Source organism: Corylus avellana, chromosome ca9 (genome assembly GCF_901000735.1).
Source record: "Corylus avellana chromosome ca9, CavTom2PMs-1.0".
Lineage (NCBI taxonomy): Eukaryota > Viridiplantae > Streptophyta > Magnoliopsida > Fagales > Betulaceae > Corylus > Corylus avellana.
Window position 1 is genome coordinate 3,004,712 of NC_081549.1, and position 19,947 is coordinate 3,024,658.

Genomic DNA, 19,947 nt, shown 5'->3' on the forward strand with positions numbered 1-19,947 from the left:
TTGATTTCCCGTATGCCAACTCCAAAAGGCATCTTGTTTTAGTTTTCCCTCTCCTGGTTTTCCTTGTGGTATTTATATAAATAAATAAAATAAAATAAAACTCCAAAAGGCATCTATTATATATAAAAAAATTTGCTGAAGACTCAATCTTACAGCCCAGTAAACGACACGTTTATCTCCCATCGTAATGGCTCAAGAATCTCGATCTGGTCTTTTTCTACATTGACTCATCGCTCTTTCAACCCAAAACTCCAGTGATTGCAGACATTTTTTGTAGTTTGAATGAGAAGAATTAGGCTAGGAGAAAGGTTATATCTGCTTAGGTTTCTAAGCAGACTAATTGCTTGGAAACAAGATATTGTTCATATCATAGACAAACAGTTATGGTGATCAATCCTTTCTATTTCTCTTTATATTGTGTATAATCCAAAATTGTCGTTTCATTATGTTTTACCATATATTAGCTCTCCTCAAAATCTTGAAAAATGCCTGGATTACTACAATTTGTACTATAATTTCTTTATAAACTCATGCAATAATATTTTCTTCGTGAAAAAAATCAAGCAATAAAATTTGACAGGTGAATTTAATTGTTAAGTAGTTAACGTGATAAATGCCATATAAATTATCAAGTCAATTTATAAGAAATTTGTAGTAAAAGTTATATATAATATTCTCCGCAACCCTCCAAAATACTTAGTATTCGTTCATTCTCTCGTATATCCCTTCATTGAAGGCTTGATTGATTTTCAACTCCAAGTCTCCAACCTAGACAACTAGAATTAAGTTATGTGGTCCTTTGAACAACCAGAAGAAGAAGTGGTCGTTTGGTGATCGCCAATTTTATTTTTTTCTCCCCCTCTTTAAGAATGCCAAAGGGCTTCTACAAATAGTATTATCAAAAGCTTTTTAACTCGTCTTTTGCATGTCTCTTACGTAGATGGTTCGTGTTTTTCATATATAGCTTCTTGGCTAGCTTCTCCTATAAATCAATATTAAACCAAAGCACACCAGAGAAAAAAAACAAAAAAATCATCCATGGCGACTCCTTGGGTTCTCTTCCTCCTCACTTTCCTAACCATAGCTTGTTTTTCTCTATCGTCCAAACCTAACGCCATAAATGTCACAAATACCCCGGCTTCATCGTTTGGGGATGATGATGATCCCCTAGCCGCTGCTGCATCCCGAACCAGATCGCGCCACCTCAACAGCCTCATCACCTCAATACTCAAAGCCGATGCCAAATGGTTATTCCTGAAAATATTCGGGAAAAACAAAATTCCCAAAGTCAATTTATACAAACCCAAACCCCCGAGATTCAATTTCCGAAAGCCCGACCCGGAAAGAAAAAGTGGGAAGAGATTCAAACCCAAAAAGCCAGACGAAGAATCTTCTCTAGTCAAAATCCCGCTCTTCCCTCCAAGCTTTGGAGCTTATTCAATGTCTCTACGATTTGGAACTCCCCCACAAACCATGTCCTTTACTCTCGACACCGGTGGCGGCCTCGTCTGGTTTCCCTGCACCGACAGCTATCGCTGCTCCAACTGTTCCTTCCAAAACACAGACCCCACAAAAATCCCAACCTTCAAACCAGACCATTCTGCTTCTTCGATGAAAATGGTATATTGCAATAGCAACTCATGCGGTTGGATCCATGGCCCCGGTATTAAATCCAAATGCGAACTTTTCGGGCCTTGCCCGGACTACGAGCGTATGTATGGCACGTGGTCGACAGATGGGATTTCGATAGCCTCAACAAGCGGTCACTTACTGTTAGAAATCCTGGAGGAATCTGTGGCTGATTTTCTTGTTGGCTGCTCAAATTCCTCCACCCATCAGCCTCTGGGAGTTGCCGGCTTTGGTGATGCCCCTGAATCATTGCCTGCCCAATTGGAACTCGCCAAATTCTCCTACTGTTTGCTGCCTCACCTCTACGACGACACAAGGCAGAGCACTGATCTCATTTTGGACCCTGCGGCTGAGTTAGAAACACAAGGCCTTAGCTATACACGGTTGATCCCCGGCCCAACTATCCTCTCGGGTTTTCATTTTTACGGGTACTTCCGTACTTCGCTTGTCTCAAAAGCTTAACAATTCTTCTCAACTTTTTTTTAGTTGATTTGACAATGCTCAACTCAACTCAAACGTTTTCAACTTTATTCTAAATTTTATATTTTTTAAACAATTCAAACATTAATCTTAACCCTTTTTTTTTCTTGATAAAATCATAAACCTAAATGAACACTTAACTTTTAAAATAATAAATTTAATTATTTAATTGAAAAAATATCTATTTTCTTCAAATTATCACTATATTATTATTATCAATGTTTCAATGTCTCCCTATAATAAAAATACTCTTGATAAAATAATAACAAAAAATCTTAAAATTATAACTAAAGAATGATTTTTTTTAGGGTTAAATACTTCATACCCCCCTAGAGTTTCTCAGCTTTATTTTTTTTCCTCTGTGGTTTCATTTTTATCACAGGAGGTTCCTGTGGTTTTGATAAGTGACCAAATTAGTCCATCCGTTAGTTGACCGTTATGACTGACATGTAGACCAATCAGACGTCGATACGTGGCACATATTTAATTTTTTTTAATTAAAAAAAAAAACTAAAAATTTGGGGTGGCTCTTGGCCATTTGTGGGTTCGGCACCCCTTTCATGAGGGTGGCCGACTGCTCCCGGGTGGGTGAGACACCCGGTGTCGACCACCCCTGGGGCCCGGTGAACCACCCCTCTGGGCTCCAGTGGGATTGGGGGGGTTTCTCCCCCCCAAGGCGCCATGGGGGTGGCCGAGCCACCCCTAGTGGGTACCACCCCCAATTTTTTTTCTTTTTTTTTTTTATAAAAAAAATACATTTTTTTTAATTTAAAATAAAATATGTGCCACGTGTCAACGTCTGATTGGTCCACGTGTTAGTCTTAACGGTCAACTAACGGATGGACTAATTTAGTCACTTATCAAAACCATAGGGACCTCCTGTGATAAAAATGAAACCATAAGGGGGAAAAAATAAAGTTGAAAAACCCTATGGGGCTATGGAGTATTTAATCCTTTTTTTTTTATTTAAAAAAAAAAAACCATCTGAAAAAACAAAGAAGAAAAAAGAAAAACCAAGGGGTCATTTTAATATTTTTAAATAATTATTTTTTAGTTTTTGTCTTTTTTTTTTAATTTATAAGGATAATTTTATCTTATTCAAAAAAATTTAAGGTCAATTTTATCTTTTTGCTAGCCTTGAAATACATTGACACAATTGATGATTTAGATGGACATTAACCATGGAGTAGTAGTTGAAGAAAGATTTCTCTATTTAATTTATATTATAACATTAGGTGTAATTGTAAAATATTTAATTAATATAATAGGTGAACAATGAAACAGAGTTCATACTAAATATCTCTACTTATAAAAGCTTAATCTTATTAAAAAAATAAAAAATAAATAATCACCGAATCACTGCTTTAACAGATACCAGTACGTAAATCTTCAAGAAATCATCGTTGGTGACACGCACATCAAAATTCCAGACAACTTTACGTACCGTTTGTGGATCTGACAGAAATGGTGGGACAGTATTGGACACAAGCTCGCCCTATACATACCTGGAAAGGTCCATTTATAAATCAGTGTCTGGCGAGTTCGAGAAACAGATGGATCGTTATGCCAGAGCGGCTGATGTCGGAGTTCTAGGGCCTTGTTTCCAACTTCTTCCCGACGATAAACTTGTGTACTATCCGACATTAACTTTGCTATTTGAAGGTGGCGCCCAAATGGAATTGTCGATGTATAATTATTTGTTGTTGGATGATGCGGAGAATTCTGTGTGTTTGTCGTTCGTGACAGATGTTGTTGGCGGTAGTGGTTTGAATGTTGCATTGAGCGGTGGCCCGTCTATAATCTTGGGAAATTATATGCAGCAGTCGTTTTATATGGAGTATGATTTGGACAATTCGAGATTAGGATTTCAGAAACAAGCTTGTTAATGATATTACTCCTTAATTATCTTGACACTGGAAAATAAGAGATGATCAAAGTGTATGTCGAAAGTATTGCCGATATTTGTGAAAGACTAGAATCCTGTTATGGTCTCTATATTATATCTTAATGAGGCGCTATACATCATTTTTTTTGATTTTTTTTTTCTTTTTATTTTCCTATTTTTTTAAATCATTATTGGTTATGTGGTGTCTATGTATGAGACTCATATGGCTCTACATATCCAATGATAATTTTAAAAGAAAAATATTAGGTGCTCTCCCGATATTGTTCTCTTGGTCTTAGATAGATATTGTTTTTTAAAAATTAAGAGACAGAAATAAGAACTACTTTCTTTTTTTACTTTAAAATATATATATAGGAGAATGGGAGAGAAAATATTGCGTTTTCCTATGATGAGAGAAATAGGGTGTTGTTGCTTCAAAGTTGGTCAACTTTTTGGCTTGCTTCAAACACCACTTTGATGGTGCAATTTCTTGGTTTGTTGACCAAGATCCAGAAGGCTTGGCCATTTTTTGGCCCATTGTTTATTTGTTTACATTTTTTGCATTATATTGTTGTTTTGAGTTTGTTGTTGAGGAGTTTAACCATTTTTCGTCTTTTTAATTCCTTGTACCCAAATCTAATTTGCTCATAAAAAATAATAATAATAACTTTTTTAAAAAAGAAGCTTTTTCCTATCTGAATTGTCTGTAATTGGTTTAGTAAATTGTAAAAGAATTATGATTCATTTAAAAGTATTTATTTTATAAAATTATAAAATTTATTGATTTGTACCTTTAATGTTTAAAAAGTGACTTAAACCCCTCCCCCCCCCAAAACTATCTAATTGTGGATGCTTAGCACCTTTCCGCTAGGGTTTTTTTTTTTTTTTTTTAATTAATTAATTTATTTTATAGAACTTATGAGATGTGTGCCACATGCGACATTTTCACCCCAAAATACCATTAATTAAAGGAGTAAATTGTACTTCCGCTAAACATTTGAGGTACAAAATACCAACCCAACTTTACACCTAAAAAAAAAAAAGAAGAAGAAAAGGTGGCCCTAGCTATCCCTCAAAACTTTAAACTCTCATGGGGTGGCCCTAGCCATCTCTTAAAACACTAGAGGCCACCAAAAACATCCTCATGGATGGACAAACCCTCCACGAACTCCTCCCCCCAACTTTCCCAAGTGGCAAAGAGGGAGGCTCTTCCCTTCACCCATTTTTTTTTTATTTTTTTTTTATTTTTTATAATTGGTATAAAATTGAGTTGGCATTTGTACCTTTAAAGTTTAGGAGAAAATACACTTGACTCATGGCATTTTGGGCAAAAATGTCATGTGCGACCCAATAGGTGACCTAAGTTCCCTCTAAAAAGACAAAAAAAAATAATAGAGGGTGCTAAGCGTCACGGTAAGGTAGTTTGTGAGGTTTAAGTGTCACCTTTTAAACTTTGGAGATACATCTGAAAGAAGTTTTCCGCAAGAATAAGTGCTTGTTGTCTAAACTAAGGAGGCTCGGGCTTAGCTAGGATATAGAAAACTCAACTCAAGTTCATCATGGTTTATTATTCACTAGTTCAATCACTAATAAAAAAAAAAATTAAAAAAAGAAAAAGTACATATATATACATATACATTCCTCAAACTACTACCATATTGTTAATATCCCCTCCCCCCCTCTCCAAAACTACCAATTGTGTCAATGTTTCCTTAAACTACCAAAAAATGCCAATGTCCCCCTAATGACAAAAGTACCATTCATAAAATTTTAATAAAAAAATCGTTAAAATATATTAAAAAAAATCAAACTAAAGAAAAAAACTATTTAAAAAAATACGAAAAAATGAAAAACCAAGCCACCCCTTGATTTTTTATTTCTTTCGTTTTTTCAATTTTATTTTTTATTTTTTATTTTTGAATTTGTAAGAATATTTGTCTTATTAACAATTTTTAGTGTCATTTTTGTTTTTTTCGCTGGTTTCAGGAGGACATTGACATTAATTTATAAAAATGATTGATAAAATTTGTAGTTTGGGCCGGGTGAGGGAACATTAACAATGAAATAATAATTTAAAAAAATATGTGTATTTTTTCCAAATCAAAATAATTAAAGTCATCGATTCACAGATATGGGTGTCAATATGGTTACGGTTAGCGGTTATTGCCAATAACCGCTAACCGTAACCGCTAGATTTCACTAACCGCAACGGTTAGTGGTTAGTGAAATAGGTAACTACTCGCTAACCACTTTTTTAAAATTAAGCTTTTTTTTGGGCTTTTTTTTTTGCCTTTTGGGCTTTTTTATTATTGTAGCATGTTTTATCCTGATTTGTTTTTTGTATTTTTAGTGTCTTCTTAGGCTCAATTGCTATAAAAAGAGCCCATATTGAAAAATGAAAAATATTTGACCCCAAATTTACATTTACTTGTACTTAATCATAACCGGTTAACTTTAAAAATAAAAAACACACACACACACAACATATAAAATAATTTTTTTAAAAAAAACAAAAAATTCAACACGACATATATAAAAAAGTTGAATACAACTGTCACAAGATATAATAAAAAATATATAAAAAAGGTTCAACACAACATATAAAAGAAGTTCAAATAAAACATATGACATATATGATTATATGTATTATTTGTTATTATATAATTATATGATTTAATGATCAATTCATCATGTGATATAATCATATCAATTATAGTGATAATATTAGTAAAATTAGAATGAGAATACATTAATACTTCAATTGTGTTTATAAGTAACACATTGTTTAATCCAATGTCAATTACTTAATTTGATATTATACGAATCACATTATCATTGTACATTAATAATATGATTCACTTGAATAAAGTATTTGAATTGTCATTGAATCATATGATTAAGTATTGATTTTATACATTTATATTATTCATATGCATAATATATCTAGACTTATAAGTTTATAACATACATTAGAACTAAGTCTCTAGGTATTTAAGTGTTGTATTAATATGAATTAGTATACTTATGCCTTATGTCATATTATATATATATAATTTGTTATTATATAATCATATAAATTAGAATGGTAATACATAAATATTTCAATTGTGGTTATAAGTAACACATTATTGAATCTAATACCAATTACTTAATTTGATAGTATATGAATCACATTATCATTGTACATTAATAAATGATTAACTTGAATAAAATATTTGAATTGTCATTGAATCATATGATTAAGTATTGATCTTATACATTTATATTATTCATATGCATATATATATGTATAATTATAATTTATTATATATATAGACTTATAAGTTTATAACCTATATTGGAACTAAGTCTCTAGATACTTATGAGTTATGTCATATTATATATATATATAATTTGTTATTATGTAATCAAATGATTTAATGATCAATTGATCATATGATATAATCATATAAATTATAGTTTTAAATTGTGATTTAATGATCAAATGATTATGTTATATGTATAAATATTATTATAATTATAATTATAAAAATATATTATCCAATAACCTCTAACCGCTAACCACTAGGCGGTTATAACGGTTAGACGGTTAACAGTTAATACGTTTAAGCGGTTAAACGATTAGCGGTTAGCGGTTAGTGAAACCGCCCGCATTTACACCCCTATTCACTGACACTAGAATGGAATAGAAGAGATATGAAGGTGCGGCATCATGGTATTTGAGCGTATGAATGGTCAATTGCTTAAAAATGTATTATATAATCAAAACTATGGTTGACAATAAATTTCATTGTATCTTTCAACTCTCTCGGAAGAAAATTGGGAAAACAATTATAAAATTATTTCTACCCTGATCGAATAACACTACACTGGTTTTCATTGGCTAAAACACATCATCATGGGTCGGGACTCGGGAGTATGAGTATCGTACGTTTATATATATATTGGTTGCTTCGCAAGCCACAACTCAAGTTTGCCAATGAGAGTAAAAAATTTATTTATGAAACCAAACAAACATACGGAAAAGCCAGATTAAATCAAAAGCAAATTAATTAAAACAGATAGAAATGTAAATAATTTTTTTTCAAATTTTATTAAACGACCATACTAAGTACTTAATTGTCCTTTGGTCATCTAAAACTCATCCCTGCATGCATGCCTGCAAGGCTGTAATGGCGGCTCCTTGGCCTGTTCGTTTCGTCTCCCTCTTCTCTTTATTCATCTTATTACGATCTTGCGGAGCAAACAAACCCATCACCATCACCATCCCTCTCTCACCCTTTACCGGCCGCGCGACATCCTCAGATGATAAACGGCAAAGTACGGTCAGTTACATTTCTACGGCGTTGCTCATCAGAGATCGCCACCTCGATTTCTCCTATCGATTTTGTCTCATATGCCCCATATTTCGGCCCCTAAGACGTCGCTCCTCATTCCCAAGACGCCCCAAAACATTCCCTCGACCTCTGCCCAAAAACCCTCTACCCGCCCGCAGACCACGAGATCCACCACCCTCTGATCCCCTCTTGCCGGGCGCTCACTATCAGAAATATCCTCCCAGTTCTGAAGAAATCCCTCTCTTCTCTGACAGCTACGGAATGTATTCGATATCTCTCAGCTTTGGAAGCCCCCCGAAGACCCTACCCTTCATGATCGACACTAGCAGTAGCGATGTTTGGTTCCCATGCGCGCCCAACTCTCTCATAGACCAAATTACAAACACCCCAAGGACATTGAATGGGAACACTCTGTTACAGACCCTGGAGTTTCCAGAGAAAACCGTGACTGATTTTCTTGTCCAGTGCTTCAACTCCTCAGCCCATCAACCTGTTGGTGTTGCCGGATTCGGTCCTGGGCCAAAATCGCTGCCTTCCCAGATGGATCTCAAGAAATTTGCCTTTTGTTTACCGTCTCACTGGTCCAACGACATGTCCGGGAGCACTCACCTTGTTTTGGACGACGGGTTGGAGACTAAAGACCTTAGCTACACACCATTATACAAGAACCCACATGTCTCTAGTTCTGATAATCATGGGTAACACTACGTAAATCTTCAAGAAATCGTTCTTGGAGACAAGCCCATTAAGGTTCCGGGAAAATTTTTGCTCCCAGATTCTGAGGGAAATGGTGGAACCATAGTGGACTCTGGTGCAGCTTTTACATTCATGGAAAGTTCTATTTTCGAAGAGGTGGCACAGGAGTTAGAGAAGCAAATGGCTAACTATTCCAGAGCCAGTAGTGTAGGTATTCTAGGGATCTGTTTCAATGTTTCGGGTGAGAAATCTGTCTTCTACCCAGAATTAAGCTTCCAGTTTGAAGGTGGTGCCAAAATGGTGTTGCCATTGAAGAATTACTTTTTGTTGGATAATAATTTGGGCGTGGCATGCTTATCATTTGTGGAGGGTAACGAGCTGGCTAGTGTTGGTTTGAATGGCGGCCCAACGATTCGATTGGGTAACAATCAACTCCGAACCTATTACATGGAGTATGATTTGAAGAACGAGAGATCAGGATTTCAGAAACAAAGTTGCAAATAGGGGTGCAAAGGCGGTTACGGTTAGCGGTTAGTGGCAATAACCGCTAACCGTAACCGCCCTAGCGGTTAGTAAATTTCACTAACCGCAACCGCTAACCGCCTAGCGGTTAGCGGTTAGCGGTTAGTGGCCGGTTAGCGGTTAGTGAAATAGATAACCGCCCGCTAACCGCTTTTTTAAAATTGGGCTTTTTTTTGGGCTTTTTTTTACCCTCATTTTTTTTTCTTGTATTTTTAATATCTTCTTGGGCCCAATTGCTATAAATATTTGAATTGTCATTGGATCATATGATTAAGTGTTGATCTTATAAACTTACAAACAAACAAAAATACTTCAATTGTAGTTATAAGTAACACATTGTTTAATCCAATGTCAATTACTTAATTTGATATTATATGAATCACATTGTCATTGTCATTGTACATGAATAATTGATTAAGTATTGGAATTGTAATTGGATCATATAGTTAAATATTTATCTTATACATTTATATTATTCAATATGCATATAATATAACTATAAGCAATTATATATATATATATATAATTCAAAATTGTTCAAAATTGTTAATTTTCTTTTTTTTTTCTTTCAAAAAATGGTTAAATTTCTTTTTCTAAAAAATGTTCAAAAAATACATTAATACTTCAATTGTGATTATAAGTAACACATTGTTGAATCTAATGTCAATTACTTAATTTGATATTATATAATCATATAGTCTCATTAAATTATATCATATGATTCATATGATTAATTATTTAAATTCTTATCATATTTACTTATAATCTTTTTTCTTTGAATTGAACTTAATATCTAATGGTAAATGGTAATGTTCAAACTCCTAAATCCTAAATTCCTAAAGTATCTAATAATGCTTTAATTAAATTGTAGACTTGTAGTTATAAGTAACATATTGTTTAATTCAATTGAATCAATTGTGATTATCATTGTACATGAATCATATGATTAACTTGTAGACTTATGACTTATGAGTTATGTCATATTATATATGTATTATTTATTATTATATAATCATATGATTTAATGATCAAGTCATCATGTGATATAATCATATCAATTATAGTGATAATATATAAATTACTAAAATTATAATGATAATACATTAATACTTAAATTGTGTTTATAAGTAACACATTGGTCATTGTTTAATCCAATGTCAATTACTTAATTTGATATTATACGAATCATATCATCATTGTACATTAATAATATGATTCACTTGAAGTCTTGAATAAAGTATTTGAATTGTCATTGAATCATATGATTAACTATTGATATTATACATTTATATTATTCATATACATATGTAGACTTATATAGACTTATAGGTTTATAACATACATTGGAAATAAGTCTCTAGATATTTAATTGTTGTATTAGTATGAATTAGTATACTTATGAGTTATGTCATATTATATATGTATAATTTGTTATTATATAATCAAATGATTTAATAATCAATCTCATGTGATATAATCATATAAATTATAGTGATAATATATTAATACTCAAATTGTGATTTAATTATTTTTTTAAAAAAATTGTGATTTAATGATCAAGTGATTATATGATATAATCATATAAATTATAGTGATAATATATTAATACTCAAATTGTGATTTAATTATTTTTAAAAAAATTGTGATTTAATGATCAAGTGATTATGTTATATGTATAAATATTTTTATAATTATAATTATAAAAATATATTATATAAAAAGGCGGTTAGCGGTTAGCGGTTACGGTTAGTAGACCCAATAACCGCTAACCGCTAACCGCTAGGCGGTTATGGCGGTTAGGCGGTTAGCGGTTAATGCGGTTAAACGGTTAGGCGGTTAGGCGGTTGGCGGTTATAGCGGTTAGCGGTTAGCGGGCGGTTAAAAACCGCCCGCCTTTGCACCCCTAGTGTCTCGAGTAGAGGAACGTGTAGCCATGAAGGAAGCCACAAAGGTTGTACACACCCCACATAAAGCTGCTACATGGTGTAGTGGGGTGTGCAACACTGTGCAACACTTTTTTGATAAAGTGTGCGGAGTTTAGCGATTGCGGAATGATGGTGTATGCGGAGCACAGCTGGTTGCGGTTGATGCACAACCACTGTTAAACTATAATTATATATTTCATATAATTAGGAGTGTAAACTAACCTAAGTTGCATAAAGTTACCCCCTCCCCCCAAAAAAAAGAATCGATGCCATTGAATGTGTTGGGTCATGGATCGGCCACATAAAGCCCAACAGGCCTCTAGGTCTAGTCCAATGTACTAACTCGTTAAGACCTGGCCTAAGTCGAGACTTAATAAGCCTAGTCCGATACATGGTCAGCTTATTGAGGGTAAAACAGTCTTTTACCGAGGACACAATAGTCTTTCGGCTACTAAAAAAAACCCACTCAAACGTAGGATTCACCCAATGCCCAAACAACAGCACCCACGTTTGCCAGAACGTGGCACAGCTAGCTATCAACGTCCAATCAAGACACGTGCACCTGAGGATTACTCGAGCACCCATGTTCAACACCAAGCGTGACCGAGCCACCCACTAACACATGAGATCGTAGAGTAACCCAAACCCACGATCCAGTTCGCCAACATGGCACATGTGGATTCCGGGGGCTCCAATTCATTATTTGTGTTGGGAGATAAAGTGGTTATGGAGTTTTTAATAAGAATACATTAATATATATAATTGAACACAACTTTAGCCCAAAAGCCTAAGCTAATAGGCTAAGGTCTACTTAGGTATATTAAACACTATTTTTCTTATATATTTCTCAATGTGGGACACAACACTTACAAGTGCACTTACAACAATTTGGTCTCAAAATCACTTATTGACTTAGGCATCAGAGCTATCCCCTGCCGGCACACCCCGGTAGCTCTTATCCTATTGTTTGTTATTCTTTGCAGTCCGACGACTCTTTAGACATTGTGCCACTCCTTGGACATCATGCCACGTCACTCCTCGAAAAATTGTCATCAACATATGACTCCAACTGCGCAAGACGTCCGTGTAATGACACACACCCAAATTCATGAACTACTCCTCTTCTAGTCGTCTCTATGCCCCATTACAAAGAGATGTAGAACGCAATACAATAAGTGTGAATGTGAAATACGAGCCTTCAAGGACGACGCATGTGTTATAAATAAAGGCATGGTAAAAGGTCCCAATCAAGTCTCCTAATTGTTATTGGCCTCTTGCCCTATCTTTTCTCCGCCAATCATCACAATTAAATTTAAGGGGAAACTTCATTGAAGACCCCTGAACTTTCACCCGTTTTGAAATACCCTCATAAACTTTAAAATATCTCAATTTAGTCTCCTGAACTTTCAATTGCTCTCAATTTGGACCCACTACAAAAAACAGGGTGTTTTTTGACGTGACAAACACTAACACACTTTTTGCTACGTCAATAATTATTGACGTGGCTACAGTGACACGTCAATAAAAAATTTATTGACGAGGCGCATTTCCGCACGTCAATAATTATTGACGTGTCGAAATGCCATGTCAATAATTATTGACTTATTAAAATGCCACGTTAATAATTATTGACGTGTCATTTTGACACGTCAATAATTATTGACGTGCCATTATTTCACACGTCAAAAATTAATTAGTTAATAATATTAATTATTTCTTTTAAAAAAATATTAGATAACAAAATTTAATTGGTACTTATATTAAGTAACAAAATTTAATTTGTATATATATATATATTTGAATTGGTGTTCCAAGATTTCATTAAAAAGCTAAAAAAACCAGTACACAAACGATTACATATTAATTGGGAAGTCCTCTTTCCAAATCTTGTTTTCCCCTAAAACAAGAGCCAACTTGTGAGCAGCCTCATTTGCCTCTCGTTTCACATGATGCACAGTAATGTCTTAAAAGGAGCCGAGCACATATATATTTTTGAATTGGTGTTCCAAGATTTCATTAAATCTCTTGCCCATTGCTGGATAACCTTCTGGCACCCAGTTTGCTTTCTTCTAAAAACTTGCCAAGGATCTTTGTGTTGATATCTCCTAGCACAGGACTCTTGCACTACCTTGTTGAAATCTCCACATTTTAATTTATGGTTATTAATTAATAGGAGGTAACAAAATATATATGGTTATTAATTAATTAATAATAAAAATTATGCAATGCTTTTACTATATATGGTTATTCTACGTGCTTAATTTGTATTCTTTAATTTATTTGGAAATAATTAATATTAGGTAACAAAATATATATGGTTATTAATTAATAATAAAAATTATGCAATGCTTTCACTATATATGGTTATTATATATATGTACTTAATTTGTATTCTTTAATTTATTTAGAAATAATTAATATTAGGTAACAAAATATATATGGTTATTAATCAATAATAAAATTATGCAATGCTTATATGATTACTTTCTTAACGTGTCACATGTCAATAATATATTGACGTGTCTACTGTGGACACGTCAAAAAATCCCATCGAGATACGCGACCCCCCAGCTGGACCCCTTTTTGTTTTTTGTTTTTTCTGTCATTTTTCCTCTTTTTCTTTCTCCACCCACCCACAGCCTTCCGTTTGAAATAAGTTTGATGGGATTTGTTAATTTTGTCAATTTTTTTTCTTTTCCTCTTATTGAACAGATCTCCTCCTGCGTGCGCCCATCAGCATGTGTTTAGTGTGTGTGTGTTTTTTTTTTCTTCTTCTTCTCACGCGAGTCACACCCGCCTCCCTTGTTTGTAGCCTAAACAAAAGAAAAGAAAAGAAGAGAAGGAACCTGCAGAGAAGAGGAGAAAAGGTGAAGAAGAAAGAGAAATGGAGAGAGAAGGGAAGGGGGGTGAATATTTGGGGATTTTAAGCTATAAATGATTGAATTTTAGTTATTTTAGATCTATTAGTCTCTTATATAGAATTTTTTTTTTTGTTAAATTTGCTAACCCACTTTTAGATTTGTTCTTCCACATTATTTTGGGGGTTTGAAGTATTTTAGGAATTTCTACCGGATGTTTAGAGATTGGAGTTGTGTAGTGAATTTATGATGAGATTTTGAGAATTTTCCTTCAATAGTTAGATATATATGGGTGTTCAACATTTGTAGGGATTTATATGGGTTTTGAGTTGCAACTGGATTTTTGATGATAAATTAAACATGAAGTAAATTTAATTGAAAAAAAACTTTCAGAAATTTTTTTAAATAATTTTTTAAACTTTAGTGACGTGTCAAAAAGTGGCATGTCAAAAAATTTATTGACGTGTCAGAAATAATTTTTTTGATGTGCCATTTTTTGACACATCAATAATTTATTGACTTGTCAAAAAATGACACGTTAGAAAATTTTTTTTGATGTGCCACTTTTTGACATGTCAATTTATTGACGTGTTAAAAGTGACACGTCAAAAAATCACCATTTTTTACACCCATAATTTTAACGCCCAACACATGTCAATAAATTTTAGTGACATGTCAAATCACCTAACACGTCAAAAACTACCTTAAGGAAAGAATTCATTTTTTGTAGTGACCCCTCCGTCAATTTTAGCTGTTAAAAATACAAAAAAAAAAAGACCAAAATATTCCTAATTTTGGTTTTGGGATATTTTGGTCTTTTTTAAAAATAAAAAAAAGGTTTTGGAAGTTGAAATTTTATACAAAAGTTAAGGGTATAAACATCATGTAATGTTTAAAATCTGACGGAGGAGTCCAAATTGAGAGCAATTGAAAGTTCAGATGACTAAATTGAGAGATTTTGAAGTTTAGGTAGGGTTTATCAAATTGGGTGGAAGTTCAGGAGTCTTCAGTAAGTTTTTTCTAAATTTAATTATTAAGGTACACATTTAGGCAAGGAAAATGGTAGGTGTTCTTTTAGTGTTCTTATAGTATTATCTCAATTGTGATGTGACTTTTAAAATTATCGTTGAATTTGAAATTATCATTATTGACTTTTAATTTATTGATAATTTTAAATCCACATCACAATTGAGAGGACACTAAAAAAATACCTAACATTTCTCTTTTGACAAGTCACAAATGCATAAATGCCTTTCCAAGTATGCCGGCCACTACAGTGAGAGGTTAAAGACTAATAAGAGGGTGTGAATTATCTTGACAAATCCATGGTCTTCTTCTGATAGAGCTTCCCATTTCTTTGACAAGTCCACGGACCAAGTCATTGATTTGAGTTCATATTCAGTCTTCTTCTCATATTTGGCTTTATATCACGTAGAGAGCTGGTCTTCAACTGACTCACGTTTGGTTTTCTTAATCTGAGATACGTACAAAGCTTATGCAATTTTCTTAACGCGTGCTTTTGTCACGTCATGTTTTGTCTTTTTGGCTCTCCTAATCAAATTCATCTGCCATTTGTATACAAAATTCTATAACTTCTTCGTTAACTATTATGTGTTAGGGTTGCTAACGGTTTAACGGTCACTAACTATAAAGAGGGCATTTTGGACATTTTAACAAAAATGGGAAAATTAAAGGGGCTAAAACATAAAATATTTCCATTGCAAGTTTTTAAATTTGGAGATTATAATTACAAAAAATGCTTATATTTTGTGTAAATGAAGTTTTTTCCTTTTTTTAAAGGGTGTTGTTAGGGTATTATAGCTTTTAGTATAAGTCTTTTATAAATTTACTTGACATTGTGCATTACTTACCAAGTTAGCTAGCTTTTAAACGACTAAATTTATAAATCACATTTTATTACTTAATTTTTTTTTAAAATCCATGTGGCACTAAGTGAACTCATGAAAACTATCACCATTCGCATTAGTTTGTATAAAGAAAATATTTGGAGTAATATAGTTTCCACTATAGTCCTTTAGAAATTCACGTAGGAGTTTATATGATTTTTCACTTGTTGAAAATAAATAAATAAATAAAGTAAAAAATTTGACAAATAAATTTAATTATTTAGATTTAACAATTCATGTTGGTGTTACCTCCTTGGTTTATCAATTAAACTTTCCTTTTCAAATTTTGCCTAGTTTATCTTATTTCAACATCTTGGACAATTCAGATTATACGGTTCGAGACGATTACAACCTTAACCCGTAATGTTGATAAGCATTTTTTTTTTCTTTGAATTTTCAACAACAGGTAGAGATTTGGTGTTTTGCTTTTGAAGTTGACTAATATTAGAAGCCACAATTTTTTGTGGTTTACTTTTAAAAGAACTTTTCAATCGGTCATTGTTAAACAAAAAGTGAAATTACTTTTATAGTTCCATATTCAATAAATAGAGATAATACTTCCGTTTATGTTCGGTCCACAAAATTAATAGAGACACTTGTTCATAATATTATTTAAGAATTCTTTTATAAATTGACATAATAATTCACAATTGATACAATAATTAAATAAAACATTTTAATTTATTTATAGCTAACTTATCAATCATATACACTTAATTATAGGTTGTCATGTAAGCTCTAAACATTTATAGGGAGCTCTTCTAATTTATCTTTTTATCTAAAAACTCGAAAAAATTCACAAAAATGACCATTTAACAAGCAGTTTACTCTATTTTAAATTTAACTTTTGTAAGAACATTCTTAATAAGCTCTTCAAATTTTGCTTTTCTTTAAAAATTTGAGAAAACTCATAAAATAGTCATTTAACAACTCTCTACTTTATTTCAAATTTAACTTCTGTCAACAAAGCTCTCCAAATAAATAAAGTGAAAGTTGCTTAGTTTTTTTCAGTTTATTTATTCGTTTTCTCTCTCTAAAGAATTAAAAAATAATATTTAATTAAAGTAGAAAAATATTCAGAGAGCCTGATGTTTTTTAAAAGTGACATTTCAAATGAGAAAAAGTTAGGTTTCTCTTCAAATTTAACTTTTGTTGGAAGAGATCATAGACAATACACAAGCTCTATAAATATCAAGAGTCAAAAAAAACAAAAACTATTTAGTATTTTAAGCTTATATATTCATTTTTCTTCTTTAAGTGTACCAAGAACAAATAAAGAATTACTTAAATAAAAGTACAAAGAAATAATTAAATAAGAATAAAAAATTAATTAAAATAGAGAGTTTATGAATTTCTCAAGAGTAGCTTTCAAAATTTTAATTTTTTTAAATTTAACTTGAGTCAAGAAGGAGTGGGCCGAGTGGTCCAAGTCTGGAAAATAAATTACGAAAACGATCCGAGCATTTTCCTTTCTTTCAGAGAATTGCTCCGAAAATGTCAGAATACAAGCAGGGAGACGAAGAGGCCCTTTCTTCTTCCTGTCGCTATAAGCCTATACTTATTGACTACTTGTTAAAGTTTTTGGTTAAAAACACGCGACTCTGCGAAGACTTCTGTTTGTTCTGAATCCCAGAAGAGAATCCACCATGTCCTTCATTCTATGAGCTTTACTAGTTTACCTTCAATGGTACTTCTTTTCACAAACTTTGCTTTCTCTGCTACTCCTTCCTCGTGCTACTTTTCCTGTCTGGGTTCGCTGTTATTGAAGTGTTCTTGGCCTCCTCCTCCTCCTCCTCTTGGCTCATACGGTACGAATGTTACTGAAACTCAACTGGGTAGCCATGGGATTTCTTCGTTGGTAGTAGCATATCTGCCGTTTGAGCAGCTGGGTCAGATTATTTTCACCCGTATTTTGCTCTATTATTCCTCTGCATAACAATCTGGCTCTGTTACTCCCCTCTTAGCTTGTTTTGTGCGAATATCGTTTGTAATTTCTCGTTTTCATCTGGGTTTGCGTTTACTGTACTATTTGGATTTTAAGCCTTGCTTGTTGCCTTAGGATCCAAGCTCGGACAGTTATGTGCTTGACTGTTAGGTGTATAATATGATATTGTGAATGCATCATGCATGTTGATATTGGTATCACAATTTTGTTGCTCTTTCTATGTTCATTCTGTGACAACGGAAGGAGCCGCAATTCTCTGTGATTGAGTAATGTAAATCATGGGTTTGTTGCGACTTTTGTTATGGTAAAAGACCTCTCTTTCTCAGTCAACGTGGCAACTGAAGTGTGGAAATCATTTTACACGCAGCTTAAAAAGCATTCGTGTAACCAAAGAGAGGTCTTTTACAATTTTTTTTTTTTTGTTTTTTTGTTTTTTTGTTTTGGATCTGCAACCAGGGCAGTTGGTTTCGTCTTTTTATTGTTTCTTGTTGTCTGAGTTACATCTTTCTGTTTTTATTTAGTTTGATATTATGACTACGTTAAATATTCTACATTGTTGGATTTGTTAAATTCTGTAACGAACACTCAGTTTAAACAATCAATTTATTTTTTATTTTTTATACCAATTTGCAGATTAAGGACACGGCATTATTAGATGGAGAACAATGGTGCTGAAATTGTGGAGCTTACATATTATTGTACCATTAAGGTAAACATTCATTTCTTGCCACTTGAGGCTTTATCTCAACTGGTGAAGGGGTCGGTTGGGGTAGGCGTAGGTTTCAATCCAACTCTAATCAATGAAGAAGTTAGTTATTTGATGTGGCCTTAGATCCAGACTTCTTTCATTGACTGGACCAAAAAATAGAGCTCGTCTATGCTGAAATATAAGTCATTCACAATGTCAGCTTTTCTTTAGCGACCTTTTCCCAACCCTGTTGGAGGGCTCTGGGTTAGAGTTCACAGTATGCCCCCTCTTGGCACCAACTGGTTTTGCTGGAATTTGACATCAGTTCATAGAGAATTGATCCTAAGCTGGCAGCCATTTATAGAATGTATTAAAGTTTTGTGGATCATTATTTTGAACCATATGGGGATAAGGCTTGATGGTTCTCTCATTTTAATCTTTTAACTTGGTAATTCACAATTTTCCTGTTATGGTACAACTTTAAGACTATATATTACATTGGATGCAGGTTCATCGTTTGATGTGTTTAGAGCTCAAGAAATTTATTGACAGAATCACAGAAATATTTTCAGCCATCGAGTCTGCCCGACCAAGATGCAAACCAGGCATACAGGCATTATGCTCATTACAAGACACAATGGATAAAGCAAAAATACTTATCCAGCTCTGCTCAGAGTCTAGTAAACTCTACCTGGTACACATTTAGCTAATATATAAAAATTAAATATAACTGGCATTTTTGAAATGCATCCATACAATTTTTTGATCATTAATGTGCAAGCTTCCATTTGTAATGAGTAGGACAAGTAAGTGTCTCATAGTCTCTGAATGCTGCTCTTAGAATTAATACAGGCAATCAATTATAAATGAATATTTCATTTTTAACAATAAATTAACTTTCACCCCTATAAACTACCACCAGTGTACCACTTAAACCCGCCCCCCTGCAAGACGTTTGAATGCGGTCGTAGTGCATCTCAAAGGATTGAGTTCCAGAGAGGCTCGATTGTAGAAGCAGTTGAAGGACGGCTGAATAAGGACTTCAAGTAGATTAAAGTTTAAGCTCCCAAGAAGT

The 19,947-nt window shown here is 33.2% G+C and overlaps 2 protein-coding genes and 1 long non-coding RNA gene across 3 annotated transcripts; all 3 read left to right on the plus strand.

Moving 5' to 3' along the window:
- Positions 1-1,038: 1,038 nt before the first annotated feature.
- LOC132191710 (probable aspartyl protease At4g16563) lies at positions 1,039-3,995 on the plus strand. Its single transcript, XM_059606802.1, has 2 exons — positions 1,039-2,057; positions 3,572-3,995. The coding sequence occupies exons 1-2, from the start codon at positions 1,039-1,041 to the stop codon at positions 3,993-3,995; spliced, it is 1,443 nt and encodes a 480-aa protein (XP_059462785.1).
- A 4,171-nt stretch (positions 3,996-8,166) lies between these two features.
- LOC132191712 (aspartyl protease 25-like) lies at positions 8,167-9,531 on the plus strand. Its single transcript, XM_059606803.1, has 2 exons — positions 8,167-9,013; positions 9,107-9,531. The coding sequence occupies exons 1-2, from the start codon at positions 8,167-8,169 to the stop codon at positions 9,529-9,531; spliced, it is 1,272 nt and encodes a 423-aa protein (XP_059462786.1).
- Positions 9,532-17,694: 8,163 nt separating this feature from the next.
- LOC132162623 (uncharacterized) lies at positions 17,695-19,561 on the plus strand. The gene is made up of 3 exons (XR_009438234.1): positions 17,695-18,047; positions 18,818-18,893; positions 19,381-19,561. It is a non-coding gene; the product is annotated as an uncharacterized LOC132162623 (long non-coding RNA).
- Positions 19,562-19,947: the final 386 nt, after the last annotated feature.

Coding starts and splice junctions, on each gene's coding strand:
- LOC132191710 (XM_059606802.1), top strand. CDS start 1,039: ATGGCGACTCCTTGGGTTCTCTTCCTCCTCACTTTCCTAACCATAGCT. Junction 2,058..3,571: donor TCGGGTTTTCATTTTTACGG/GTACTTCCGTAC, acceptor TGGATCTGACAG/AAATGGTGGGACAGTATTGG.
- LOC132191712 (XM_059606803.1), top strand. CDS start 8,167: ATGGCGGCTCCTTGGCCTGTTCGTTTCGTCTCCCTCTTCTCTTTATTC. Junction 9,014..9,106: donor CAAGAACCCACATGTCTCTA/GTTCTGATAATC, acceptor TTTTGCTCCCAG/ATTCTGAGGGAAATGGTGGA.